The 27,350-nt window shown below is 39.1% G+C and overlaps 1 protein-coding gene across 1 annotated transcript; it reads right to left on the bottom strand.

Moving 5' to 3' along the window:
* Positions 1-4,377: 4,377 nt before the first annotated feature.
* On the bottom strand, positions 4,378-27,238 carry HACD2 (3-hydroxyacyl-CoA dehydratase 2). The gene is made up of 7 exons (XM_035331224.1): positions 27,021-27,238; positions 21,784-21,901; positions 21,409-21,427; positions 17,231-17,319; positions 11,169-11,290; positions 10,324-10,502; positions 4,378-8,106 (listed from the first exon to the last, which is right to left on the bottom strand). The coding sequence occupies exons 1-7, from the start codon at positions 27,152-27,154 to the stop codon at positions 8,024-8,026; spliced, it is 744 nt and encodes a 247-aa protein (XP_035187115.1). The 5' UTR covers positions 27,155-27,238; the 3' UTR covers positions 4,378-8,023.
* Between the last annotated feature and the right edge of the window lie 112 nt (positions 27,239-27,350).

Raw genomic sequence — 27,350 nt, 5'->3', positions numbered from 1 at the left:
TCAATCACAATGTAATCAGATTCTGGATCCAAATAGAACCCTAGCTGTTTGGGTTTCTCCCTCCTTCAGCCACTGTTTCTCTGCTTCAAAATACACCTAAATGACAGCAGGCATATGGTAGATTGAGAGAATGCTAACACAAAATTACTAGAATATCAACTCCTCAAGACCCTGCAGGGAAGATGTGAGAGAACCAAGTACAGTCACATAAATGAAGCACAGATCTGAAGTTCTTCAACACACACAGAGTTCACATATATTCGGATTGCAGATGTAGCCTCATAAATCAGTATACAAACATATTTTACTTTGTTATTATTACAACAGGTGCAGTATACAAATATTAGCATTCTTCCTTTGCATCATTTACTTAGAATGTGGAATAACATCTAGGTACTGGCCTCAGACCACACATCGCACATTTCACTGAGGCCTTCGTGATTCATGTAAGTGTTAAAACCAGAACTCTAAATTATCTATGCTCCCTAAATTAGTGAAGCCATTATAAAACATGGTCTTGGTCCTTCCACTATCTCAGCATAGTCCAAAATAGTCTTCTGAAACCCAGAACTAATATGAGAATCCAATATAGAGACATGAAATACTGAAATTGAACAAGCTGTCATTTATATATAAAAGGGTGGAAAAAAAGACCGTGGTTGGAAAAGCAGTATTCTCTGTACAAGATGACTAATGAAAGTTAGTTTCAAATGTTTTTATCTTATCTGTGTACGCCCCCCTCCTCATTTATTTGGGCATGAAATTAGAGCATATTGTGGGTGGTCTGAAGATAAGCACAGACTCAAGCTGTAGGTATTTCTCTGAGACCTCTACCCTTCTTTCTAATGTGGCTGGTTCTGTTCATTGACTATATTTTATGTCAGGAATAGGTAAATGGGCTGGAAAAAATAACGTTTACCTAGCGTGTTTTCACCATGAAGCACAGCTTTGAATAACAATATACAGACACTATTCTGTTCAGAAATTGTTCCAAATTATACAAGTGCAATGGGCAGGTGTCAGTATATTGTACAGTACTTTTGTTCTTGAGAATTCATGTAATAGGATTCCAGTGACAGTTGAATATGCAAACAAGTATCGGTTTTAAACTTAGAACTGAGAAAAACTAAATCTTATGATTTTTAACGTCAATTATATATATTTACATCTTTTTATCAGTGATTTATTTCTTCAAAATCTGGCAAGCTATGGCCTGATCTGCAGCCATGTGTCACCAGGAAACTGGATTGCACTGACTGTTGAATGTTTATGTCTGCCCCACATTTTCATGCACCTATATTCCTAGAGCAGATTTCCGTATATCCTTTGATATGATAATGCTTTTGAAAAACAAAGCAATTATCTTCAGATTTCATAGTTTACTTGTGGTAGGGCTTTGCCAGTATTGTTAATTTCTAATCTTTGCTAAGTAAACCAACCCTTGATGCCTTACTTTCAACAGCCATTTTCTTGCAGATGCAAAAAAAGCCTTTTTCTGCTGGTTTAGTTTTCTAACTTCAGAACAGTTAAAGCAACTACTCTTGCTGTCTGGCAAGGCAATCCCTGTAAGCACATATGGTAAAATAGTGGCACGCTGTAACTAACATCATTATGACACCATGAGGATTTAAGAACACTACCTTGTCAAGTGAACTTGATCCTTGCTATATATGCATTGACAGTATTCTATCCCATATACTGTATCCTGCTGTCTTTGTCCTACTGAAACACTTTCCCATGCTATGAAGAACAACAAAATAGCTTTTACAAATGCATTTGTAAATATTAGTTCCAACTACTTTTATTCAGCTAAGTACAAGCATTTCTCCAATTCAGCTCCGCTGCTGTAGAAAGGCAATATTCTAGTCAGAGGAAAAGACCTAGAACAGTTTAAATTGTACAGAAAAGCTGAATAAGGAAACATTTAATAGCCAGTCTAGTAGTTTTCCTGAAAGTACTTTATACACAGGAACAGAGGACTAAAACAGCACCTAAGCCATGCACACTATTCCCCACAATCACAAACATGCAATAAATGCTTATTGTAGGATGAAAGGGACTACAGTGTCATCAGCACACTACCAGAGAAGCATCTCAGCACTTCAATTTAATGTTATTTTTTTCCCCAGTTTATTATTAAAAACAACAACAACAACAACAAACACTACTGGACTACAAAGGAAAAAAAGGAGGACAAGGTGAAGTTTTCCCAGCAATGTTTTTTGGAAACTCAGTAGTAGCTCTGTATCCAGTACCTCTCCTCTTCTTCCATCTCGTACTTGTATCAAGAATGCCATCTAGCAGAGAAGCTCAGCACTCAGTACCTTTTGTTTTTATCCAGTGAGAGAGGCTGTTGTATTTTACCTGAAGAGACCTTTAACTCGAAAGCAAACTGATTTCTTAAAGCAACCTTGTATTGAGCTGACTGGAAGGCCCTCCACTTTCTGCTTCATCCACCAATGACATTTTTTTTTTTGTTTGGCATACATTTGGGATTACACAGCAGCTATGATTCTCTAGTTGGAGCACCTGAACTTGCAAAGTGTCGAACATAGGCTTGCTGTAAGTGATATTTATATATTTTAACAGCGCTTAAATAACATCTACAGATGGCTTGCAGAAGCCTGTGCAGACTGTCTGAAGCAGTGAGTCAAAAGACAGGAGAAAATGCAACTCAGTGTTCACATTTCAGCAAAATAAGCCTCTGCAGACTTCCAATAATGAATTTCCCTGTACAAACATCTCTAAGTCATATTAGCTATGACATCAAATTTCTTTGTACAAACTAGGCTGAATTAATTTCATCTAAAGAGCAGGAGTTTGTCATGAGACCTTAGGGTTTGTGCTTTGGCAAGTATACCTAGACATGCAAGTATTTAACCATTGTGAATTTTGCTTTTTTAGGGCAGGATTGAAATAACATGCATCTACTTTAGACTAGAAAAATTAAATATGTTGACAATAACATCTTTTGCTAACATCGATAACGCCCACACAAAGAGAAAAATGTACCTCTGAAAATACTAATCCCAAATTAATTTGTGAAAACATAAAAAGGGCTTTATTTTTATTTATTTTTTAACCAGTAAAGTATTATTTTAGAAATCAGTGACCAAGATTAGAAGCATTTTAAATTTTCATCTGAATTTTCAATTTCAACTGCTTCAGGATAGCCTTCAAAAAACACCACAGAAACATTTAAGCCTTTCTCTTAAACCACAATACCAGAATTCTGACAAGTGCGGAAGAGTATTAGTTTAAGAGACAGGAAGCAGAATTTAAAAGCCACTGGATATTGAATGTCCAGGCAGTCAGGTGGCTTGAATCAATCACTCCCAACTCTCTAGATATGTTCAGTCCATTCCGAATAAAACTGAATCACGCAAATTCACACCTCTGTATTTTATACCAAACACACCAGCAGCGATCATCCCTCACATCTTATGCTTGGAACTGCCAGTGCTTTAAGATGAGCCTTAAATGCTATTGTAAAGTTAATTTACTTAGGAACACAGCATTCTTATCCTTTTCAGACTTTTTTAATGCTGCCCTCAGCAACAAAAATTGTTCCTCAAATACTGTTTGCAAAATGCAAAGAGGAAACATAACTAGTAATAGTTATTCGAAGACACAAACGGAGCTCAGCACTCTTCACAGCATTACCTTCCAAAGAAATTTTTAATTACACAGTAGTGCCAAGTCACAGCTATCATGTGTAAAATGTGCTGATGCTGGTTATGACAACATTATTTCACCCCTCCTGCAGTGAAACAAAAAAATCATTGTAATTGTGTAATCTTATGACAAGCGTATGCCTAGAATAATAGCATGCACTCTGCAACTGCTACTCGGTTCCTGTTAGAGGATTATAACATGTTATTTATGAACATTAATGGAATCTAGACACAGTATGTAAATCTCTCTCTCAGGAAGTGTTATAAATGCTAAGAACGTTGCTGTGGTAGCAGACATACTATATTTAGTAAATCAACTCTGAAATATTCTGTTGCGTTAGTTAAGCATTCTTTTATATTTAGAATACTCCAAAGATTTTGTTTCTGTAGAAAACCATCACCATCTAGAGTACAGATAACAACAGCAGAACAAAGAGCTGGCATTCTATTGAGGATCCTTCAGGAAGTTGTAAATTTGAATGTTAACAGAGTCAGTTCACATGTTATGATCTTTCAAAAGTGAAAACAGGAGCACTTGTAACAGTATTAATTTAGGAACGTGTCTTTTGTTTGTGCTTGAAAAGTTATGTATGCCCCCAAAACACTGAAATTGCAAAGTACATCCTATATCAGATGAATGCAGCCCTAATCCACATTTGTGAAGCATGTGCTTTTGTTCCCTAAACAGTGACAATACAGCATATTTTGTTTGGAATTATTTTATTTGGATTATAGCAATTAGTATCACTGGTCAGTAGACCAAATCCAGGCAGAGAACACAGAATCAATTTCACAAGGCAACAACACAGACTAGTATTTTTGCATACAAACCATTTCGCCGCATGGTCAAGTAGAAATATCTTTCAAACATGCATAAAAAGTCTTTGCTTAACCTTTCAGAGCTCCAGGTAATACCAGATTCCTAATATACAAAAAATACATTTAACTTATAATAATCTTAGTGAATCAGACTTATAAAATTACAATTTTATTCTTCACAACATAGAAAAAAATACAAAAATGACTATATATAGTTTTTACCCAAATTTCACAAACAAATATACATCAAAGCACACGATTTGATGTATACTCATGAAAATTTTAAGATGAAAAATAGGTTTTAAAATGACACTGCAGATTGGTCCACACAAATGCCAACCTTTCTGGTGATAAATAAAAAAACTTGGATAGAAACATCACATTGTGAAAAATTACGATTTACCGTAGTCTGCATCTTACTGTAATTTACAATATGAACATTTCTACAATTCCAGTTGTAAACTATACACTGGTAAGAACCTTGGTCTTTTAGAAGGTAATGACTAACATGGTCAAACCTGGCATGGTAGAACAAGGTATTGTTGCCTGAACTAGCGCACGCAACCCAAAGACTACCAAGGCAGAAAACATGTCTGCTGCAGCAGTTCGGTTATGCTCACAGAAAACATGCAAGCCAAGTAAATAGTTCGTGGAAAAAAAAAAAAAAACTTCTAGATTTGTTAAAGAGTACTAATCAACACTTTTATTATAAAGTTCACATACCACATTACAATTTCAGTGACAGAAAAGGGGAAAATTGTCCATATTTTATAAGAAAAAACCTCACATTTGATCAGTCAGCATTAGGAAAAACCCCAGCAATATCAGGGAATTGCACTACAGTTCTTACTCAGGATCACCTTCCAGTGATTTCCAGGGAAACTTAACTTGAAAACGCACTGTAAGCTGAAGTGCTAGTATTATTGTGTATACTAAATGTTTCATACTTCAGAAGATAGGGTTTCTTTAATTACTTTTTGGACAAGATTTCCAACTATCAAAGTAACTTCCTTTAATTTTTCTTTTAGAAGGAAAAGGAACTCCTTTTTCTTTAAAAAGCTAAAGGCCAATTAATAATTTTCCATTAACTATTTCATAATAAAGCTTACTCAGTAGAGAGGCTGGTTGTACAAACCTTCTCCCTACTGGCAGGTCTCCCTGCTTCTCTGTAGTGCTTGTGCTACCTCCTACAGATCCGTACACCATTCCCATCAATAGAGTTTGTTTCATACAGGATTATTACACATTACTTCTTCTGCGATGTGGAACTACAAACTTGAATCCGAATCTTGTATTTAGGCACAGAATCAAACAAAAGCAAACTTCATGAGCTAGGCATCCACAACATCCAGTAACCTGAGTACATCATGAAATCGGATCTTTTAGATGACATTCTTCAGAAATGCTGCCCCTAACCTCTATGTACAAGCAGATGTTTTGTTCAGAGGTGGAAGTTTACACTTTCACGCAATGAGTTATGTATAATGCAACATTTCTCACAGATAACCGGAACAAAGAAATACATAGCCTAACAGAAATGAATTTGATTTGTTGCATCTTTGAAGGCAAAAACCACTCTGAGGTTGCATGTTGCTACAGTATTTTTGATTACTGTCAACAACTGTCTGCAAGAAGTTTAACATAGAAGCAAATATCGTTACTGTCTCCTACCCTACACCAGACTCATTTGTGTTGAACACAAGGTGTTACACATTACTGAGTGCTAGGGATATTCAGTAAGACTTTTTGATGGAGACAAAAGAAGTTACTGAAAAATAGTGTTTTTTTTTTTTCTTAAATATAGCTCTGACAAATACAAAAAGAAGTGTATTGTAAATGCAGCTCTCCCCCAGTACTAGAACAAAGAGGCAGTGCACTTAATATTTACTGCCCTATGTTTAGGGAGAACTGGGAGCACAAATAATTGGGACACAGATGTGGATCGTGTCCAGGGGGAGGTAGGTGCTGGCAGGCATAGCACAAGACTAGTATTGCAGGTATCCTGGTCACACCTGATTGATGCATTAAATCATGATGTTGCAAGAGGGAAGTCAGAGAAGCCCCTGTCTTGCTGTCTAGTGGCTCTGGTGGGGTAAGGTCAGTACTATTTTGTTTTCGATACATGACAGAGCAAAGACTATTAGCTACGTTTCCTTTTGCCTTTGCTTGCATGTCCATTCATCTCCCAGGCCACTTCGTCCCTTCCATTTCTCACCCCCTCCCAGTACAGTCTGTTCATAAATTGGGCCACTGTTCACACAGCATTACTGGATTCTGCTTCACCACTGACTTCCTCACTCCTTTCATTTTCTGCTGTACCTTCCCAAGGTTTAGCCTGAGAACCCAAATCAAAGACCTTAGAAAATCTACCTTTCTAAGCTCTTCTGCTCTTTCAAAAGATTAGAGGAGGAAAAGCTTGTCCAATCTGCAAAAGCAGAATGTAACACATGAGATAATATGCTTTCAAAAAAAGGACTTATGATTTAGGGTTTTTGCAACATTTCAGAAGCTGAGTGCTTGGAAGCACCTGTTTGGATGTGCCCAAGCAATACACATTAGTCACTTAAGAAAAGTCATGTTGAGGAACAAAGCCCTCAAGTGACTCCACAGTAGACCAAATAGTTCTTAGCACTGAAAGATGAGTACCACTGAAATAGTGGACAATGATCAGAGATGAGAATTTAAAGTCAAAAAGGGAGAACTGCACCCCTTTCTGGGTGACCTGCCTCCATATTTTGTTTAATTACTGATATCACTAGAAATATTACAGTTAGTATTTTTTATGTTTTTAACATTTAATAAAATATCCAGGGCTGCAGTATTTAGAGTTTTACTGTTTCAGATAAGCACTATAGCCTCTGAATTAACATTAGCATTTGAGTAATCAGCTTACACAAGATCTTCAAAGAACGCACTCTGGTCAGACACCCTACTGTTTAAATTCTTAACGAACCACATTCCACTCATTTCCCGTAATTGCTTTCCTGTTCTTGTTCTCACCACCTTTTAAATACATAACCTACCTTTCTAAATTCAAACACTGCCCGGATTACATTCTCCGCTGGAGTCTCTGACAAAATCCTAAAGCATTCCAGAGCATATTGTTTGCTTCCACAGCAATACATACAATTTCTGGCATGCAGTCAAACACTTCAAAAAAAAAAAAGAGGAGGTATCAGTGATATAATCCCAATTCAAGCATTTAGTGGGTACAATTTCATCACTCATACTGTAACCTTCAGGCATTTAGTTGTAAATTAAAACCATTTTAGCATATCACTTAAGGAAAAGTAAAAGGCTACCTGCCAAGCCATATAAAGTTTAGAAGTTTTCTGAAGCACTGCAAGCTGAAAATTATTTGCATGTTGTACATCGTAGAATTTCAGTGAAATCACATTTATTGGTTATTCTTGCTAAATTATTGGTCTTTTACCTCTGACTTAGTTTATCTTGGTATATTCATTATAAATATGCTTGGTATTGAAAAACTGCAGCATTTTGATGTTTGAAAAGTTCTGAAAGAACTGGAATTACTCCGACTTCTTGTGTTCTTCGGTGTGGGAAAGCACCTTTCGCCTCTGATGTAGCATATGAAAATAGAGCTGGGGAAAGACTGAAGAGAAAACACAAGTAAAGTAGTAAGTCAGTCTTCTGTGTCAGTGTAATACACACAGTCACACTCAAGGTCACCAATGCTGTTAAAAGGAAATGTGCCTATTCACTTTTCACTCTAATCATCTTCTGTCTTAAGAACAAGCAATACTGCACTTAGATTTCAGGTACTATTTAATTTTTGCTAGAGCAATGACATTTTTAGGCAAAAGCAGCAAAAAGCCCTCTTATACTTCTGCAGGTATAAGTGGGATGACAAAATTTCCTGAACTGTACTCACAGAATAAAAAAAAATGTTGCGGGGATGAAAAAGAACACCATCAGGAATGAAAGCCCTTCCAGAAGAATGACATTTCCAGATTTCACTTCTTATAATTCTAGCATCCCTTTTGCAGAATCTAAGAAACTTTATGCAAACTGGAGCCTCTTTCATCTCTCTCTATCCTCCATGTAAAGCTTTTTTTCTTCTAAGATTACATTACACATTTGCAGAAGAATAAAGGAGGGAATGGAAAACAAACAGCAAAAGCTACATTTCCCATGAGAGACTAAACTTCCATCTTTGTGAACCCTCTAAAAATTAAACAAGTATCAGCCTAGATGACATCAGTTACAGTGGTGTTTCTAGTATATGCAGGCCATCCAAAAAACTACTTAATTTTTAGGTTACTGTTTTCTCTTTTGGCTTTCTTTACCCAGTATTTCATCTCCTGATTGTTTCCCCCAAGCCTGCATTTCATTTGATTTCACTCCACCAGTGAGTGTTAAGTAGTTCATATAGTTGTCCAGGACCATAACAGAATACAGAGCCACAAGATTTCTGTTAGAAGTTTAAGTAGTTGGAATCTATATGCAAAAAAATGAATGACACCCTTTCTGGCAAGATGTCAGTTTTGACAGATAGGTACTAAATTAAGTATTTAAAGCGAGATAAGTGGTAAGATGCAGCTATCAAGAACGTTAATCTCAAGTTTTAGCAACAGTTTTTAAATCTTGCTTTCTTTGTGATGTTAACCTTCCCAAAATTTGCAAGATCTTCTGTGGGTTAAGATGACGACTCCCCTGCAGAGGTAGCTTTTATGAACAAATAACTGACCTATGGTATAATCAATGAACGTAATGATCATTGCTTTTCTTGTATCTGTGGAACAACACAGAATACCCTCATGTGAAATGGTACCTAAGACCAATTGAGTCCAAACAGTTGGTACGTGGAGTTAAGATACCAATTTGCAATAATGATTTCAAAAGTACAAAAAAAAAAAAAGACTGCACCAAAGTTACACATCCCACAGATGATAATGAATCACAAAACATTTCAACTGAGAGACTGCAATTTTAAAGAAGAAACAGGGCTAAAATTATCTAGGTTCTATCTGCTTCCCTTCTGTGTGGCCTGTCAGCTGTGACCTAGCCACCCCACAAGAGGTAATTAATACTCGTGTTTATTTTCACTGGAACAAAAGATATTATTCTGGCTCCTCAGATTTAGTAATATCAATGTTTTTGAAAGACGGAGAAGAGAAGATATTAAAAACCCTTTTCATGCATTTATAACAGCTGAGAAAACCTATCAGTCTTGATGTCAGAATTACAAGATGGTTCACTGAAAGAGTAAGCGCTTATTACAGACAGCCACACTGCTGTAATTTAAATCTTAGAATATTTTTTCATTCTATACAAACAAGGTTCATATAAAGACAGCTACAGAGACAGCTAGCAGCAGCAACATAGTCACTACATCATTCTGCATGTTAGACGTCTATTTGCACATCTAAATTGTTTGAAGGCCTAATACCTGTTTCTAAGCAGCAAAGCCAAATCTTCATAGCATGTAAAGATACCAACCAAAGATAACATCAATTCAAGTTAATTCAACAGAAATGCCTTGCTAGCCGTTACTGCAAAAGCAATGTTCTTATGCCTGATAATGAACTAAATTTTAAGAAGCTGTTTTAACCCTGTTCTCGTGAAAGTCCATAATTGGGTAAAAAAAGTCAACATTTGCCAAATACTACATTTATTTTTATATTCCAAGTATAAGAGGGGAAAATATTACTATATTGCAAGTGTCTGTAGGCAGCAACTTCTGCAGTTTTGACTTCTTTAAATAGTTTTCAAAATTATTTTTGCAACGTTAGTTGTATATATGAAAATCACCCAGTTATCTTTTCCTGATACTGTTTTTAATATTAAAAGAAATCAAACTTGTACTTACTTGGAATGTATGAGATCATAACCAGGATGAGGAATGTATAGTAGTCAAAAGAGAAATTGTACTTGTTAGGTAAACTAATGGAATACAAGCCAGACTGCCTGACGAAGGGTAATGCAGCATATATTGTGAGCAATTCACCAGAGACTCCCATTGGATACAACACTATAAACAAAGTGTACCTAGAACAAAACATTTAAGGAAAGGATTAAAAGATCTGACAAACTGACAAAGTATTTGTTAAGTTATAGATACTCAAATTTTAAATTCTTAGCTTTTATTTGATTAGAGCACGTAAACATCAGGTGCAAACATTACTGCAAGACAAGAATATTGAAGTCAGCAACCAGTTTGAATTATTTAAAGATTACCTCTGAGAATCTCAAAGCTGTACTTATAACTATTTCCTCTCTCTCTTCTCCCCCATGCTTGTTACTTTGGCTTCTGAACTCTTTGGCAGAGTTCATATTACCAAAATAGGGCCAAACACAGTCAGTATTAATCAATGTGTTCACCAACTTTTCACCAATCTAAGGTACAACCCTTACATTGAAGGGTTACTGTTAAGTACCAGTTTATTTACTGCCATCCCTTACTGTTAGGTGTCAGCGTCTGACAAACACAATCACTTTGCCAGAATTCAGTACCACTTAGGAAAGTACTTTCAGCTTACATTTAATAAATTTGTAACACATAAAACTGCTGGAAAGAGGCTAGGAAGTCATATTTATAAATGGGACAATTACCCCATGACAGAATTCAACTTTTTGTACTGAAGCTATTTTACAAGGTAAATATCCCTGTTAAAACAGTACTTCAAAGGCTACAATATCTATTGTGCAACTTACCTGGCCCATTTTATGAGATAAGGGAGATGGTTTAGCAAGCTGAAGGTATAAAAAGAGTAACGGATTATCTCAGTGATTGTCCAGGCCACTACAAACAACAGGACACTATCTTCCGTTTGTACCTGCAAGAGAGAAGCAAAAGGTTCAATATGAATTCAAGTGTTACTAGTTACTCACAAGATCTAAGCACCCTGAAAAAAATAATTCCCAGGGGCTAGTTTACTGCATCATTTTAGATAACAGGCTCCAAGAAAAAGCATAAAAGCAACATTAGTAACAACAGAAAAAAACCTCTCATCATGCTCTGTATTTTTCTAGTTGGCTTAAGAATAGCTCTGATGAACAGAAGACTTAAGATCTCATTCTGTGCAGTGCAAATTAGTGCAAGAAATCCCTGAAGTACCGAGAACAACCCAAAACACTTCCTACTCCTATCCAGTACCAGGTTCTGCTTCAGTCCTGTGATTGTTTTCTGGTGCAGGAAGCAGAGAGGATGCTAACACTCGAGATCTGGTTTAGACTTTACACTCTGCTCCTAGTCAGTGCTATTTATGAGTACGAGAACTGCTTCCCTCTCTCTCTTCACGTGAGAAACTGGGTCTTAATTCTGAGCAGCAGCAAGACAGATGACAGCAGGATGCAGGCTCGGAGAAGAACCAGGAGCTCAGGCTGTGTCACCTCAGGCAAGCTTTCCAACTACCTGCTTCGCTGTTCCCTGCTCCTCTTTCTGCTTACTGCACGCAGCATTGTTTTTCTGACGTTGGTTATATTCAAGGCATCATTTTGGTTCACTGCTTTACACCTCTTAGAGCTTGTATTCCAGAAGCACACTACTGAAACAGCTTTTACTTCCTTCGTATTTTGAAGATGAAGCTTCAAAAGCATGAATTTAAAAAATGAACTACTACATTTGGGAGCATAGTTATGAGGTTTCAGTTTCAGATGGAACAGCAGTTATGAAGAAGCATATGGGGTCACATACCTGCACGACAAACTCTTGAGAGTGAACACACAATATTTTACACAGCCCCCCACCACCCAACAGAAGCGTGTTGTGAATTCTCAGCTGTGTGAGTACCTTGAGCCCAAATTCAGTAGACCGTGGGAACAAAAAGAGCTCAACCACAAGGGGCTGCATTTTCTTTTTTGCCTCCAACTCTTGAAAAAAGGGAAAAGGAAGTCAGTAGGTGTGGGTGGTACACCTTATTCATCTTGGGCAAAGTACATGTACAAACAAAGGAACAAGAAATTATAGGGGCAAGCAGAAACCTTTTCAGAGGAGGGGACTGGTCATGCATTTGTGTGTAAAAAAGCTCATAATGATTACCCATAAAAAAAAACCAAACAACTTTGTTACAAACTACTAAACCCAGAAAGAACTGTATAAAACTCTTGGGAATCCTGCAACATAGAGTTACTGTTATGCCATTTTCTGCTGTGTATAGCAATTCAAGTCACTTTCATTTCTTTTTGCAGCAAACATGCCTTATTCTTTTTCACTTGAAACTCTGTGAAACTATTTCATTTCCATATATATTAATCTCCCTTGTATCACCATAAAAGAACAACATCCAAGATTTATTTGAAGACTTCCTGAGAAGAAACCAAATCTATTTTTATACTGCTACAGTATCTAGAAAAGGATCCTCACCCTGCTTTACAAACAAGACCTACTTCTCAGCCTGGTAGCATTACTTCACAGATGCCGCTGTTCCCAAGGAGCAACATGCTTCACAAGCACTCCAGAGCTGCATCTTCTGGTCAAATCAGGAGTAGCAGCTTCTGAGTTCATCTGAGCTTATGCATCGCAGACTTTGATCCGTATGTTGCAACCCCACTTCTTTCCTTAACTACAGAAGTCAGTAGAACCAACAAACAAAAATGTGTAGCTTGAAGTAGCAGCAAAGGACATGACCAAAGACAAAAAATTGGATGCTGACAGTGAATGATGCACATAGAAGGAAACCTGGTAGTTACAATCCAGTCCTACCACAGGACTTGTAACACTGCTTTCTCAAGTCTAGTCTTTCCCATCTATGTTAATACTAGAACTGTATTTGGAAACTACTAAAATAGTTCGCACCATTTAAAAAACAAAACAGAGACAACCCCTGTTAAGGTCACTTGACTAGGAATCACAGACTGTGACTTTACAGCTCATGACCCTGCTTAATGAAAAAAATTACAAAAACAAACACCAGTTCCCAGTATAAGAGTGACCTATACATTTTTCAAACACTCCAAATCTGTGCAGCAAGGAGCAGAAGACTGCTATGGACTTTATTGTCATATTTTATCTACATTCCAAAGTTCATCATTAAAGAGCATGTTTCTTACATATTAGCAGATCTCTCAGAAGACTGTCACCATTAAAGCTTTTCTTTGAGGACTGAATTTCTCAATACTTCAAATAAAGATATCTGAGATACACGTTATCAACCCCTTGGGAACTGATTTACAAAGCAGTCTCTCAAGAGCCTTACTCATTTAGGCCCTGCTAATGCTGCATTTGTAACATCATTGTACAGTACAGCCAACAAGCAGCAGACCCTTTTCAAACCACAAATCCCAGTATTGCCCTCAGAACTCAATCTCTCTTCCTGCACCTTTTCATCCCAGTCTTTGAAAGTGGTGTTAGACGAAGTCAAAGCACATTTTACACTCCATATACGACTTAGTGTCCAACTGCCTTAAATAGGGTGAATCACACCATGGGCATAATTTTTTAGCATGTGTTTCACACCAATATATCAAGGAGGGTCTTGAATGTATTTTGTCTCATGACTATGAATACAAGATAATCTGCTTTAAAATATAAGGGATTAATAGCCTTTTAAGATACAAAGATGAGATTCTGAGTTGGGAACTGTCAAAATACAGCATGAGAGGCTTTTACTGTTCTCCTGATGCATGAAAAGTTATCTTAAAGTTGGGCAAGGTTTGAAAGGTTTAAAATACCATAAACCCAGAAATTCTATAGATTTCTCCATATTAAGAGTAACAGTGAAAAATTACAGAGAATTTCAGCTAAACACATCATGAAGCAATCCAGTGCAGAAGAGTACAAACAACAGCAGTATGCAACAACGATAAAACAGCCCATCTCCCTCCAAAGCTTGGGTTCTGTGTGCACATCAAATTAAAAAAAAGGGAAGCTTCACAGTAGGTATAAAGTGCCTGACAGACATTAGTGTTGTACAGAGTTACTCAAATTTTACATAGATGTAAAGCAGTGATGATTTAGGCCTGTCAACTACACTCACCCATTCAAAGTTCTGAACCTTCCAGTGGAGACTTTTTACTACAACCCAATCTTAGATGATAAAAATTACTGTTCTCTTATATTTTTAATTTAAGTACATTTACAATCGTCAAGTTCACCACTGCAGATGCTGGAGTCTTAACTACCTGCTCAGTAAGCTGTATGTCTTTACACCATGCCTTTCGACTGTGTTCTATAAAGGATCCTCTAAATACATACACTACTTATCATTGTACCTGCACTCAACTCGATAAACATTAAACCACTGCTGGTACCTTTTTTAATTATCTACCAGAACTGGGTGTCACACTGAACTCCACAAAGGCCCACTACGATGTCACCACATGATCTTACCGTTCACATAAAGTCACAGAGAGAATTTTGATCTGAAGGGCACCTTCTGTTCTCCTACGCCTACTTTCTTCTAGCCCTTCACTCCTCATTCTCTTCCCTCCTTTGTAGGAGAAGTAGCAAAATTCACCAAACCAATTGCTTTCCAGTATAATGACAAAATGGTATTTTCTGGACTACCAAGTACTGTATTACATGCCAGACCCTTCTCCAGTAAGCCAACAGCTACTTATATTGTGGAGGCAAGAGAAAATCTCATTGCAACTCCGAAAATTGTGCAGTGCTTTAACATTTGCCATGCTTGAACATTTATAATAGATACTTTCATGTTGAATTTAACAACACATCAGCACTGAAGTAAACAAAAAGCACAAACATGTTAGTGGCAAGAAGCATGCTTCAAATCACATCACGTATCTAGAAGTGTATTCTGACAGAAAGGAGGGATGCAATACAGATTTTTCTTCTTTTAACCACATTATATATGAAAGCAGTCTGGAAAAGCAATATATTGAACAACTCTCACTCAAAAAGTTAAAGAGGAAAATTGAGTTTTATTTTATAAGAACCTCATCATGCAACTGCATAGCTTACAAGTTCCATAAAGCTGTGTGAGAATTTTATCCTGGACTTCAGCATGGAGCTCACTTGTGCAGACAGCCCTTTAGAAAAAGTAGAACACTTGTGACACTTAAAATACATCTCCTCAGGTGAGACTGCATGCTCTCTGCTTGGGGTGAAGGTGGGGTGAGATTTATTACCACTAAGTCAGAGGTGAAAAACTCATCACAGGATTCCTCATCATTCTTATGCCCACTTTGAGACATTAAAAAAGTTTAACACATAAGACAGTCTCTTCTTAAGAATTTAACCAAAAGACCATGTAAGTGAGAGAAAAGAAAAAAAAACATGCAATAATGTTGGAATAATCCTTATTAAAAACTGAATTAGGCTAAACTTTGTTAATTCTCCAATTTTACTGGTCTTTTCCTGGTGAGAACGTGGGCACAAATTTAAAACACCTAACCCACAATCATTTTACAGACCTCCCTTTGATGTCTTGCAGATAACACATGGAATTATTTTAATCTAGGTCATTCAGTCTTTAACATTTTTGATTACTTCAAGCCAGGCGTCAATTCATAAAAACAGATTATTGCTGTTTTTGAAGCACCAGGTACTCCAACATTATACAGGCAACAAGCAAAATTACAGACATATTTATTTTAAATATTTTACGTATGTATTTAATACACAGCGTCTTGGAATGATACCCTTTTTGTTCAGAACCTAGCATTTATCTCCACTGAATTAACAGGGACTAGAGTTCTTTTACTTACACCAAAAGTAAAATCTGTCAGAAGATAAATACTTACAAGATTTTAAGTTTGCTGAGAAAAATAACACCCATACTTGAGGAATAGCACAAAATTACGGCTCCACATGAACAGGCATTATATCAGAAAGGGCAGTTAATTATCAGGAACTACAGTCACTTGTATTAGTCCACCTATGGATGGACATTCTGGTAACAGGTGTTGGAGTAACAAAGACACAGCAGCTTCCTTGAAGACTTGGCAACAGCACAAGCTCCTTAAGACATTCTCCATGTCAAGTCACAAAGTATCTTTTATATGTGGAAGACTATCACTAGAAGACTATCACTTATTTCAGTCAGCTATGCTGACATCAAGAGTAATTTCTTAATGAGACAAAGATCAACTGGCTAAAGTAACAGCAACGATGTGGCATACGTGAGCTACTGCAAGGTATTCAGATGATGTGAAGTCAGTCAGCATTATCTGTTTCAATTAAGGCATGTTCAGATATTAAAATAGCTGTCAGTTGGGAATAATTTTCAAATAAGATTGCTTCCAGAAGATTCTGCAGACATTTGGTAAAGCACAGCAATATTTGTTATGGTGTACAATAATCAAGAATCCCAAACCCACTTACACTTGAATGCAAGAAATATTAATGAAGATTATCCTGGAAAAGTGATGAGGGAAAACATCCAGCTGGGGATTGCTGGACAATCATTTAAGGGGAAGCTTCCACATGCTGTGGTACAGAAAGCAAATCATGTACGATAGACAGGGACAGTGAGGAGATTTTGCTATTGAATATGGCACTAGCAAGATCAACACAAGAATTCTGTCCCAAATTCTGGGGTCCAGATTATGTACTGGGGACCTCCTGCTCGGCTTTCAGTACAGACTACAAAGGCTAGTCAAGGAGCTCGTCTTACAGCAAGAAACTCATAACTCAATCTATTTGATTATCAATAAGAGATTGTCAGATTTATTTTCATTTCCTTTGATCCACACAGACAATATTTCACGTGTTGCGATACAACAGAAGACATTTTGAGGAAAATGAAACAGCAACCACCAATTGCTTTTCAGCATGGGTCATTATTTTTTTCAATCTATTTTGTAGCTTAACTTACCTCTTTCACACTATGTGTTACTGCCCAGGTCAGGAAAACCCTTGACATCACTTGGAAAGCAGTCAGAACAACAGAAGAGGGAACAATGCCTGGAAGATATTTTGGAATTAGTAAAGATCCCCAACCATTGGGATGGAGGTGGTGAAATAAAGCACAGCTAAGCTAAAGTCCAGTTATTTTTAGTTTGTGGAAGGAAATAAATTTTTTAATTCGAGTGTATGAAGTCTGTCCCGTGGTGTGTTTACAAAGCCTGACACAATGCAATCCCCTGACTGGGACTTCGTATATCAAAATGTAAATAAAAGTAATTGGCCTCGTTGAAATCATATCATGAATACATAAAACAACTGAATGTATCCCAAAAACTATTTGACTGAAGCTAACTCAATCTTTCAAATAAAACCTATTTAATTAAAATATTCAATATTCTCTTAATCATCATGATTTGAAAGGTAGAAATGATTGAGATGTTCTGCACTGTGTATCCCCCAAAACAGCAAACAAAAAAAATACAACTGCTTTGAAGAAACAAAGTCCTAGCCCATATTCTGCTAGATACAGTTATCATTCCTTCCTGGGAATATTTTTTTTTAAATAAAACAAACAAGGAATAGTTCATACATTGATAGGTACAGAAACAATTTAGATATTTTTCTCAAAGAAGCAGATTTAACTGACTCTTCTGAGGAAGTCTGTAGGTGCCAATTAAACTGACCTTTAAAGGGTCCTACACACCCAGGTATGAGAGAGCAGTAGTTTTAGACTGGAAAATTACACAAAACATCTAAACACTACAGCACAAAGTTTTGTTTTCTTCCAGCCGCGTGATGAAGACAAATGCGAGAGCAGTAGTAACTGCTAAAATACTGTAATAAGTGCATTCTAAAACCAATGCAAACCACAGCAAGCAGCACAACATTCTCATAAACAAGAAAAAGTTAGAAAGTGGAAGAAAAATGAAGAATAAGAAAAGCTAAAAGCAAGTTTCATTAGAATTTCAGTCACTATGTTTAATCTTTTTTTTTTTTTCCACAGAAAATATAGAAAAACTCTACAGTTTTCTTTGCTTTTATGATGCATTGTTCATAACCTGATTTCTGATTATAAATCATCAAGGCAGAATTTGTGTTACTGAGACAACACAAAAGGGGGTACTATAAAATCCCACGATCTGCGCTCATTAGAGGCTCACACCTACGCTACCTTTTCTTTTATATGGTTTGTATCATCCCTTCCTAAACAAAATAACCTGATGCTCTCGAAAATGAATCTCTAAACAAGCCAAAAAGACTCTAAGATCCGTCCAAGATTATCACACAGTAAGACAAGATTTTTTGTTATGGCCAACACAATGCCAGCCTAAGCCAAAAACATGAGATCGAATTCAGTGATTTGTGAATTTGCTAGCTAAGATTTTAGTGCCATTAGTAAATAATAAGAGGCAAGTAGAGGTTACATAAAAGTGTCCAACAGACAGTTTTAAACACAGCATCTTAAGTAACTGGTGACATGTTTTTAAACACTGCACATGCTAGAGCAGGTCTTGGCAGACAGAGGGCTCTCTGGTCCAGAAGCAAACACCAAGTGAGCTTTGCCCACACCTCTCCCAGGTCCTGGACTAAGCCTCCCACCTCCAGCACAAAATCCTCCAAGCCTGACAAGTCGTCTCACAGCAAGGTCCCAGCTGAGACCAGGCGGTATGCATAGCTTAAAGGTGGAGCTCTTCTAACCCTCCTAACTAGGCAGGATAATGCAAAGTCAATCAGCATCAACACCGGCTTACCAAAGGACTACCAGTAAGCACCACTGTGGTATGAGGGCCGGTACCGTAGTGATTCTGTAGGTTGAGCGTGTACTTACCAAAGCTTTCTTGCTTTTCTCCATTCCCTTCACAGCCCCTCCCCACCACAGCTTCATCATTTTGGGGACTCCTATCATTCTTTCCTTACCAAGTTCTTCCACAAAGAAGCTTTCCCGTGCTATCAGTGCTATTCACACACTTGGGTTCTGTCTGCTACAGCAGTCAAGGACTTGAATGTTCCCTTTCCATTTACTTGACCTTCCATCTCTCCTCTTGGTGTCTGTACTACACATTACATCCTCTCTCCGTTTAAAACTCTCCTTCTCCACTTTTTAAATCTTTGCCACATGCCAAAGTTACGTTCTCAACTGTGCTTGTTAGAAACATCCCCCTGTATCTCACAGATGCTAACGTTTCAGATTCTACTGAAAAGACCTGGAGAGAAAAGTTATGCCGGTATGCACAAGCATCTGTCATTGCTCAGTTTTTCCTATCGAAAGAGAGTAACAGGTACAGGGGTAAAGCAATCTGCAAGTTTCCTGCTTCTCCCTGCATAGAAACTTTCAACAGTCAGGAAGACTCTTCTCCTCCTCTCCGTAATACCTAGAACATTCCTTCAAAGTCTGGAACCAGTCATCGTAGCATCCAGAAACAGCATCACAACGGACAAGTAGCAGTGTATCCTATTCATGACAGTCCCATTTGTTTTAATAGCTAATGCCTCTGATTTCCTGAAGTGATTGCAACGGCTGTACATTTAGATGCTCAATGTCAAGTTCTGTGTTAGAACAGCCACCAAAGACCAATGCATGCAGCTATTTCCTGCTTAGTTAAACTAACAGGAGCGCTCACAAAATCTTGTATACTAATTACAGTTAATTGAAACAAACTGAGTAGAAGACATCATTTGAAAATAATTTATTTACAGTGGAAACATCACTTCCAAGATGGAAGAGATGAAGTGAAGCTCTGGAGAGGATTAAACATTTACTGGGCAGACAAATTTTATTTTGAAGAATGTTCAGAAAACTCAAGTCGCTTGAAACTAGTAGCACACGCTTTTCTTTCACCTAAACTGTGGGTATCTCTGTACACAAACTGGTTTACACTAAGCAGGCTTTACATTAATTTGAAGAGCATCTGATCCCTCATTTCTTGGTATGACCTGTGCATAGTCTACAAACTGCCCTTTGTAAGGTAACATTTTCAGAGTAACCTCATTATGGAGGAAGGCAACTACTGTATCAAATATAGAATTACACTGCCCTCTGCTGACAAACGTGTGAAAATGTTTTAAGTTTCCCAATTACTGCTTATTATTCAGTAAAATCTTTTAAACAGAAAATCAGTATGAGCTTACTGGTAACACAGCAATCCACCTTCTAGTATTTGGATGGATGGCATTACATGTGAAAAATAATAGGTTTGTAGCTGTGGCTTTAGGAACCTTAATGCTATCTTATTTTTCAAATAGCAGCTAGTAAACATTCAGATAGGAGCTCAGACAATTATATGTAAAACCACAAGACCAACCACCAGAACATAAAACTGTCTCTTTGTGAAGGCTGGGTTCAGAAAAATTCAGAGCTAAGCCAAGGCGCAGTCAGGCACCGCTCCCTTTTAAAGCGCATTGGCTTTGATCTTGCAGAGGTTTCTACATCCCCTGTTCTACAAACAAACAATCCAGATGCTGAGGCCAAAACATTCGCTACTTGTAAGGACTAACCAACCAGACAAAATGCAATGCTGTCGCTCAAACGTGAGACTCTTCAGGTTGACTGATTCATGACACTGCTCCTGACACAGAACTAAGTGCCTGCCACCAACCTACCAGGCCCTGCAGCAGTAGGCTAATGAGAATTGTCAAGTCTGAAGTAATTGTTCTCACAAACACTTCATTAAAGCACGGTCAAGTCTGGCATAAAGAGCGGCTTCCCCCTTCCCAATTTCATAGCACATGTCTATGCGCTATGGACACAGACAAAGTTTATGTGCTTGAATTGTCATTTTCATTAGAATTTAAATTACTTGCAGCTAGGAGTAGGATTTGAGGAAAGACAGCTTGGTACAGAAGACTATAGGATGTAGAGAATGGAGAGTCGTGATCTACTATAAAACATTTATAAACTGCTCTAATTTGTAACGTTGGAAGGATCTAGATTAAAAACAGAACGTCAAGTGATTAAGAGCTGTTATATTTTCCTTTCTATGACTTGTCAAATTATTTAGTAAAAAAAATGGAATGTGCTTCAAGCAAAAATTAGGGGGTTATGGAAGAATTAAACCTGAAAATTCACAGACCATAACATTTTTTAGTGCTGATCTACCACTAAAAGTGCAGTTTTCTGTGAATAAAACTGAACGTTTGCAGGCTTACCAAGTGCACAGTGCAGAATCTAGAAAAAAAGAAAAATTCAAATTACTAACATTTCAAATGAAGCAATTCAGAAATACATTTAGTTCTATTGCAAGAGCTTATGATTCAATATTTATACCTCAAAGATTAAGCTTACTATTTAGCTCTGCTGCCCAAGGTGCATAGCAGACAGTAAGATCCTTCACTGCTTGGTAGAAGGAAATACGTCACACAAGTGCTGCATTTATTTCTCAAGTTGTATTTACCTTCAATTGCCCTATAAATGCTAATGAAGAACATGGTACCTAGAAAGTACTGTTGAAATGCTGCCTTATTTCTGCTAAACAAAACATTCACAAAAATATAAGTATCTCTGGGGAAGACAACTACACCTACCTCAAGCAAAGCTCCCGTTTGGAAGAATTTCAGGGGCTTTTCTATTGAGTAGTAAAGGCTATGGTAGCTACCTTTAGCCAGGTATGCTCGAACCAGCCCAACTGCAATAACAAGCCATCTGAAAGAGAGGAAAAAAGTCTGAGATGAGGAGATATTAAGTAGAGCATAAATACAATGGAACCCACAATGTCCCTTTCAGTATGTGAGAAGGCAACAGATATATAACTGTTTTGAAAGATAGGAACTTTGTGCCTACTCTCTGCAACACTGAAAACATTCAGTATTTGGATTATCTGCAAATTTACTGAAGTTAAATATTCTGCATTTTTAAACATCTTACAGCACCAGCATGATACCAATACCTTTAATACCTGGATTTATTTTTCAGCAAGCTGTATTTAGTTAAGTTATGAAGGGCACTCACAACATTTTAAATAAGATTGACATCAGATGTTTATTCTAAACACAAACCCATTTACTGCTAGGATCTCCTGCCACACTGTAACTTAAAGAACCGTGACATAAGCAAACAAGACCCAGAAAGCAAGTGTTTTAATGCTTCAGTTCAAAGGAAACTCTCAGGCGTTATGGCAGACCCTCCAGCTTAACTTCTAAAATGTACTTTATGAGGAAGTTACGGATAAGTAACTGCAAAAGAACAGAGCCTGCAAAAGCCTTGAAATTGACTGTGTCTACTCCTGTCCCAGCTTTCCTTCATAAGGAATGCGTATATCCAGGCCTGCAGAAGTAACACCTATGTAATTTCAGCTATGCTATGAAGAATGTGACCTGTTAACGCCACCGATTTTCCCCTCAGGTAATCTAGGAAGCAAACCTGAAAATTTCTCCCCCAGTCCTGGGAGGTGCAGTGACATCTTCCACTACCGCCACTGTCCAGAGCGGGTGTCTGCCTGTGGCCTCGGAAATTCCTCCCAAAGTCCAGGACAAGCCACAGAACTAAGGTGGCTACGCTCTGCTCAAATACCCTTCCACCTGAAGTTAGCATCTCCAGTTAACTTCAGTTCCCAATTGCTTGTTGCAAACATGGGCAGAAGAACTTGATGAGGGGAAATCCCTGCCAGCAGCTCCCCAGCTTCTCACGGACTCTGCTGTTCTCGAGCTGACCTCACCTACTCCCAATGCCGCCCTACCTCACCTCTACCTCCTGCCAAACCCAGACGCGTCGGCACGAAGCTCGTGCTTGCAGTCACCAAGTGCCTCTGCTAACAGCCGTGCACCTCAGTGGAAGCATCTGCAGGCATACAGACAGTCTCCTAAGTACACAACAGCTTTTTTACCCTTTGAAAAAATCTGATGCTGTGGTTTTCCAAAAGATTTTCTTCACATTTCCTGGTAATTTACACCATGTTAGATGCTTACAGGTGCTCCATTACTTTACTTTAGGTATTATGAGGTGTTTACCAATATTGTCCCAAATGTAATACTTTGTTGTTTGAAATATACCGTAAAGCACAGAATTTTCAGTAACAAGCAACTCTGGCATCCCAGTTGGTGCTTATAACAATGCTTGTTAGTAGGGCTGGAAAAAAGCTATTTCATTTCTGCCTGGACTTCTCAGAAGACGCATACAAAAGACAAGCAGGAGTAGGGAAGAGATGGGGAGCACGGAACAAGCTCCCCTTTTGTCAGTAGTAAAAAGCTTTGTTTCTTTGTAGCTTTCTGTCAAAACTGTTTTGCAAAACCAGAAGATAGACACTTGCCAAGTAACTCCTGTTTATAAAGAATCAGATGAATTTCTTATTTGGACCTCAGTGCAGCATAAAGCAGGAAGCACTGCCAGATCAACCATTGTCCCTTGCAACACTGAGCATTTCTCTTTTGGCATAAGAACTCACAACATGTTGTCATTGTCCTGTTCGTATCTGTCAGTTTCTCTATTTTTCCTAATCTTCCCTGTTTGTTGAGAAACTTCTCAGGTTGCACAAGATAGCAGTGCTTGTTGGCACCTGCAGCCAACTGTTCTCACCTGTTCTCAGGCTAGTGCTCCGGCCCCTTGCTTGTCTTCTGCACCCTCCCCAGTAAATTACTGTCCTTCAAAGAGCACTTAAGACACATCAAAGCATGAATCTGCACAAAGTTAAAGGATGTGCCTACTTGGTGGCAAAGCTCTGTCCTGCTTCTGCATTTCTTAGACAGTTCTCCTCCCTCTATGGCTATGGAAAATGAAATAGAGATAGGTGAGTGCAGTAAGATCAAACAAAAAAGAAACCTGGTGAGCAATTTAAAAGGGCAGGAAAAGGCACCACTGCCACGTGCAGGCTAAGCAAGAAGTTAATTCTTGCAGCTTTCTGTGATCTATACACTAAGTTCTACCTGACACACCAATAGTAGTTGGTGTGTCATTAAATAAAAACTGCCATGGATGTAGACTTTAAGCTAGACTTTTATACTCTTTGATTAATCCAAATTATGTAAAATGAATATGGTATACACACTTTATTAATACTTTCAGCTGCTCAGGCTTGATAAGCAAACTTCATGCTCAGGACACTAGTTTAACGCCTTAGTTTAATTAAAAAACGTGCAAAGTTCACTGAAGTTCTGCTTTGTTTATGCAAAGAGAGAATATGGCAAAGCTACAGAGAATATGAACCTGAAAAGGGAAGAAGTGTACTTTGACTCTCAGCAACCACTCGCTGAAGACGTGGACAATGAAACCTGTAACTCAGAGCACTCTTTGCTCAGCATGGTAACACAAACTCTCGCAAGTTCAAAAGTTATTATGTTAAGATCTCTCTTGCTGAGTGAAATCCTTTCAAAATTCATTGTATATACCACCATCAGCTAATTCTACCTGGAAGTCCTAGTCAGTTATCACACTTGGCTGAAAGTAAGAGACATGATCACACATTGAAGCAGCACAACAAACATTTACACCCTAACTAACAGCGAGCCCCATCCCTATCACCCAGTGATTACAGCCAACCACACTTTTTAAGAAGTAATTTATATTCTCCATCTATGTCTCCAGAACGAACTGCCTCCGCTTGGTCAAGCATGACCGCACTGCTGTGCTGTGACAGGAGAATAACAAACTGACTACATGTAAGAGAAGAAAGACACGGCCCTTTCTTCGGCTCAACATACTGAACTGTGGTCAGCAAACCCAGCGAGTACAGCTGAGAACCACTGCAGCACCGGTTATTCCCTGCTGTGAGACACCATGGCCTGTTTTCTGAAAGAAAACACCCACCCACATGCGAACTAAAAGCTGTGTGCGGCTTCACTTAAAAGATCCACAGGTATATATACTTTCTGTACTGTTTTGCTCCTGCAAAAGCTGTCATATTACCAAGAATCCATAGACTACGTGCTCTACAGTATAAAATCAGAAATAAGATCAATTATTTTAGTCAATACGTTCACTTCAGCTAAGCCAAGATAAAGGCAAAGTAAATATAACCGCACGGAGATCTTTGATTGTCACCTCATCCGTTTTAAATAAAGCTAACAACTGAGATTTTAGAACATATGCTTTATTATATATCATTGCATGACACAGCTGCTGCGTGCTTTTGCAGCATCACTTTTATCATCTGGGCACCTCAGAATTTTTTGTGCTTTCATTTCACAGCTCTCTTTCCAAGGCAGTGCTGTCTGGGGAACTGAGTCTGAGCACTCTGATTGACGTGGGGACAGTAACTCATTACTGCCATCACCTGCGTGTCAATCTTACATGAAGAACTGAGCTTCTGTCAAACAACTCCTCAAAAACTACCTTATTATGAAGCCTTAGAAAAAAATATGTACTTTTTTTCTGTGGTCAACGTTGTATATTGCCAAATTTCAACAGTAGCCAGGGAAGCACAAAAATCCTTGTTTACTTGAAACCAAGTTATCAGTCAGAGCCCTCAGGGATCTGCTCCAAAGGAACAGCAGCGAGTGACAATGCAGAGATGTGAACGCTCATCACAGGAATTCTCCGGTAGCTCCCCAGATTGCAGGTATCATCTAACCATACGTATTCCCAGAAGAAACAGCTCATGTTGAAGTGTCACATCTCACCAGACTGGACTATTCTAGGAAGTTTGGTATAAATCAGGAAAACAGGTAACATCACGACCAAGATTTACATGGCAACAGGAAGTGAAGTATGGATTTTTGATATTTGATTCTAGTTTCCAACACCTGGATTTTACTTCTTTTGCAAAAGTTTCATACAACCAAGAGCTTCCGTGCCATGATAAAAAGTTAATGATGTTTACGAAAACCTTTCTATTTCAATTGCTGTCTCAGGTTCTTGAGAACTTTTATAAAGATAAGTGAATTAAGTGTCAGTATGCCAACAAGCAGGTCTTTTTAGTTCTAAGAACTCAGAGAGGTTAACTTGTTAACACTGTGCAGGGATGTCATGAAAACCAAGGAGAGCTCCTGACTGCCAGTATTGTGTTTCACTGTTCAGGTAATTAAATATTTCTGCTTGAAATAAAAAAAAAAAAAAAAAAAAAAGATGATTAAATCAAACTGGTGGGTAGTTACCATTCCCCCTCTAAGTAAAAGCCCTGCAAATACCGTGCGGGGCCATGGGTCTTCCCAGCAGTTCCATTTCGCAGCGAGGCACCCACTGGGCGATGCGTAACGAGCACCTGCCGAGGACTGCGCTCTCCCCCGTGGGTTACCTTTGTTCCTCACAAGCGCAAGGACTTTACAAGCTGCAATAGCACCGACCGTCAGCAGCTAAGGTAAGTATCGCCGAGTCCAACCGCCAGCCTCATCTGCACTAATTCTGCACCAGCCTTGCCCCACAGACGCGAGACCAGTCCTGCCGTCTGACGCCTCACCCGCCGGGCCTTGCCAGCGGAGAACTGGCTCGCCCAGGATCCCCTCTAAGGCTCCTTCCTCCTCTTCCCACCCAGATATCCTCACCCTTCCAAAAGGATGATTTTCATCCAGGTCCCAATATCACTATGCAGCCTCTTAAGAAAACAATCATAACGATAACGAAAAGTCTCTTTCAGCACAACGTGAGCGCGCTGCAGCTTCTGCCGCCGTGCCCAGGGGCGCACCCACCGCTGCCCGTGTCCCCCCGCTCCCCACGCGGAGCACAGCAGGGCCGGCACCCTGCGGGGGGCGAGGGGCGGCCGGGGCACCCCGAGCGGCGGCCGGCCCCGGGGAAGTTCCGCCGGGGCTGCGGGCGGGCGCCGAGGGGAGCCCGGCAGCAAGCGGTCGCCGCTGCCCCGGCCCCGGCGAGCCCCCGCTCCCCGCCCGGCTCTTACCCCGCCGTCATCACCACGTTGTAAATAACGAGGTAGGCCGTGGCCAGCGCGCCCGGACCCTTCCTCCGCCGCGGCTGCTGGCTGCCGTAGCCGTTATCCGCCCGGCTGCCGCCGCCGCCGCCAGCCGCCGCCATGTTGCGGCGCTCCCGCGGCCTCCGCCCGCTCTCAGCGTAATGTGAGGCGGGGCCTCCGCGGCGCCGCCGCCATCTTAGAGGAGGGCAGGGAGGGAAGGGCCGCCCCGACACCGGCCCGGCCCGCGGCGGCCCTGAAGGGAAGGAGCCCCCCCTTTGCTCCCCCAGGGCGTGTTTCCAAGCTTCCCCCCCCACCCCC

Source organism: Oxyura jamaicensis, chromosome 7, assembly GCF_011077185.1.
Source record: "Oxyura jamaicensis isolate SHBP4307 breed ruddy duck chromosome 7, BPBGC_Ojam_1.0, whole genome shotgun sequence".
Taxonomy (NCBI): Eukaryota; Metazoa; Chordata; class Aves; order Anseriformes; family Anatidae; genus Oxyura; species Oxyura jamaicensis.
This window is presented reverse-complemented; position numbering and strand designations above follow the sequence as displayed.

Coding starts and splice junctions, on each gene's coding strand:
- HACD2 (XM_035331224.1), bottom strand. CDS start 27,154: ATGGCGGCGGCTGGCGGCGGCGGCGGCAGCCGGGCGGATAACGGCTAC. Junction 10,503..11,168: donor TATCTCATAAAATGGGCCAG/GTAAGTTGCACA, acceptor GTTTTGTTCTAG/GTACACTTTGTTTATAGTGT. Junction 8,107..10,323: donor TATGATCTCATACATTCCAA/GTAAGTACAAGT, acceptor TTTTCTCTTCAG/TCTTTCCCCAGCTCTATTTT.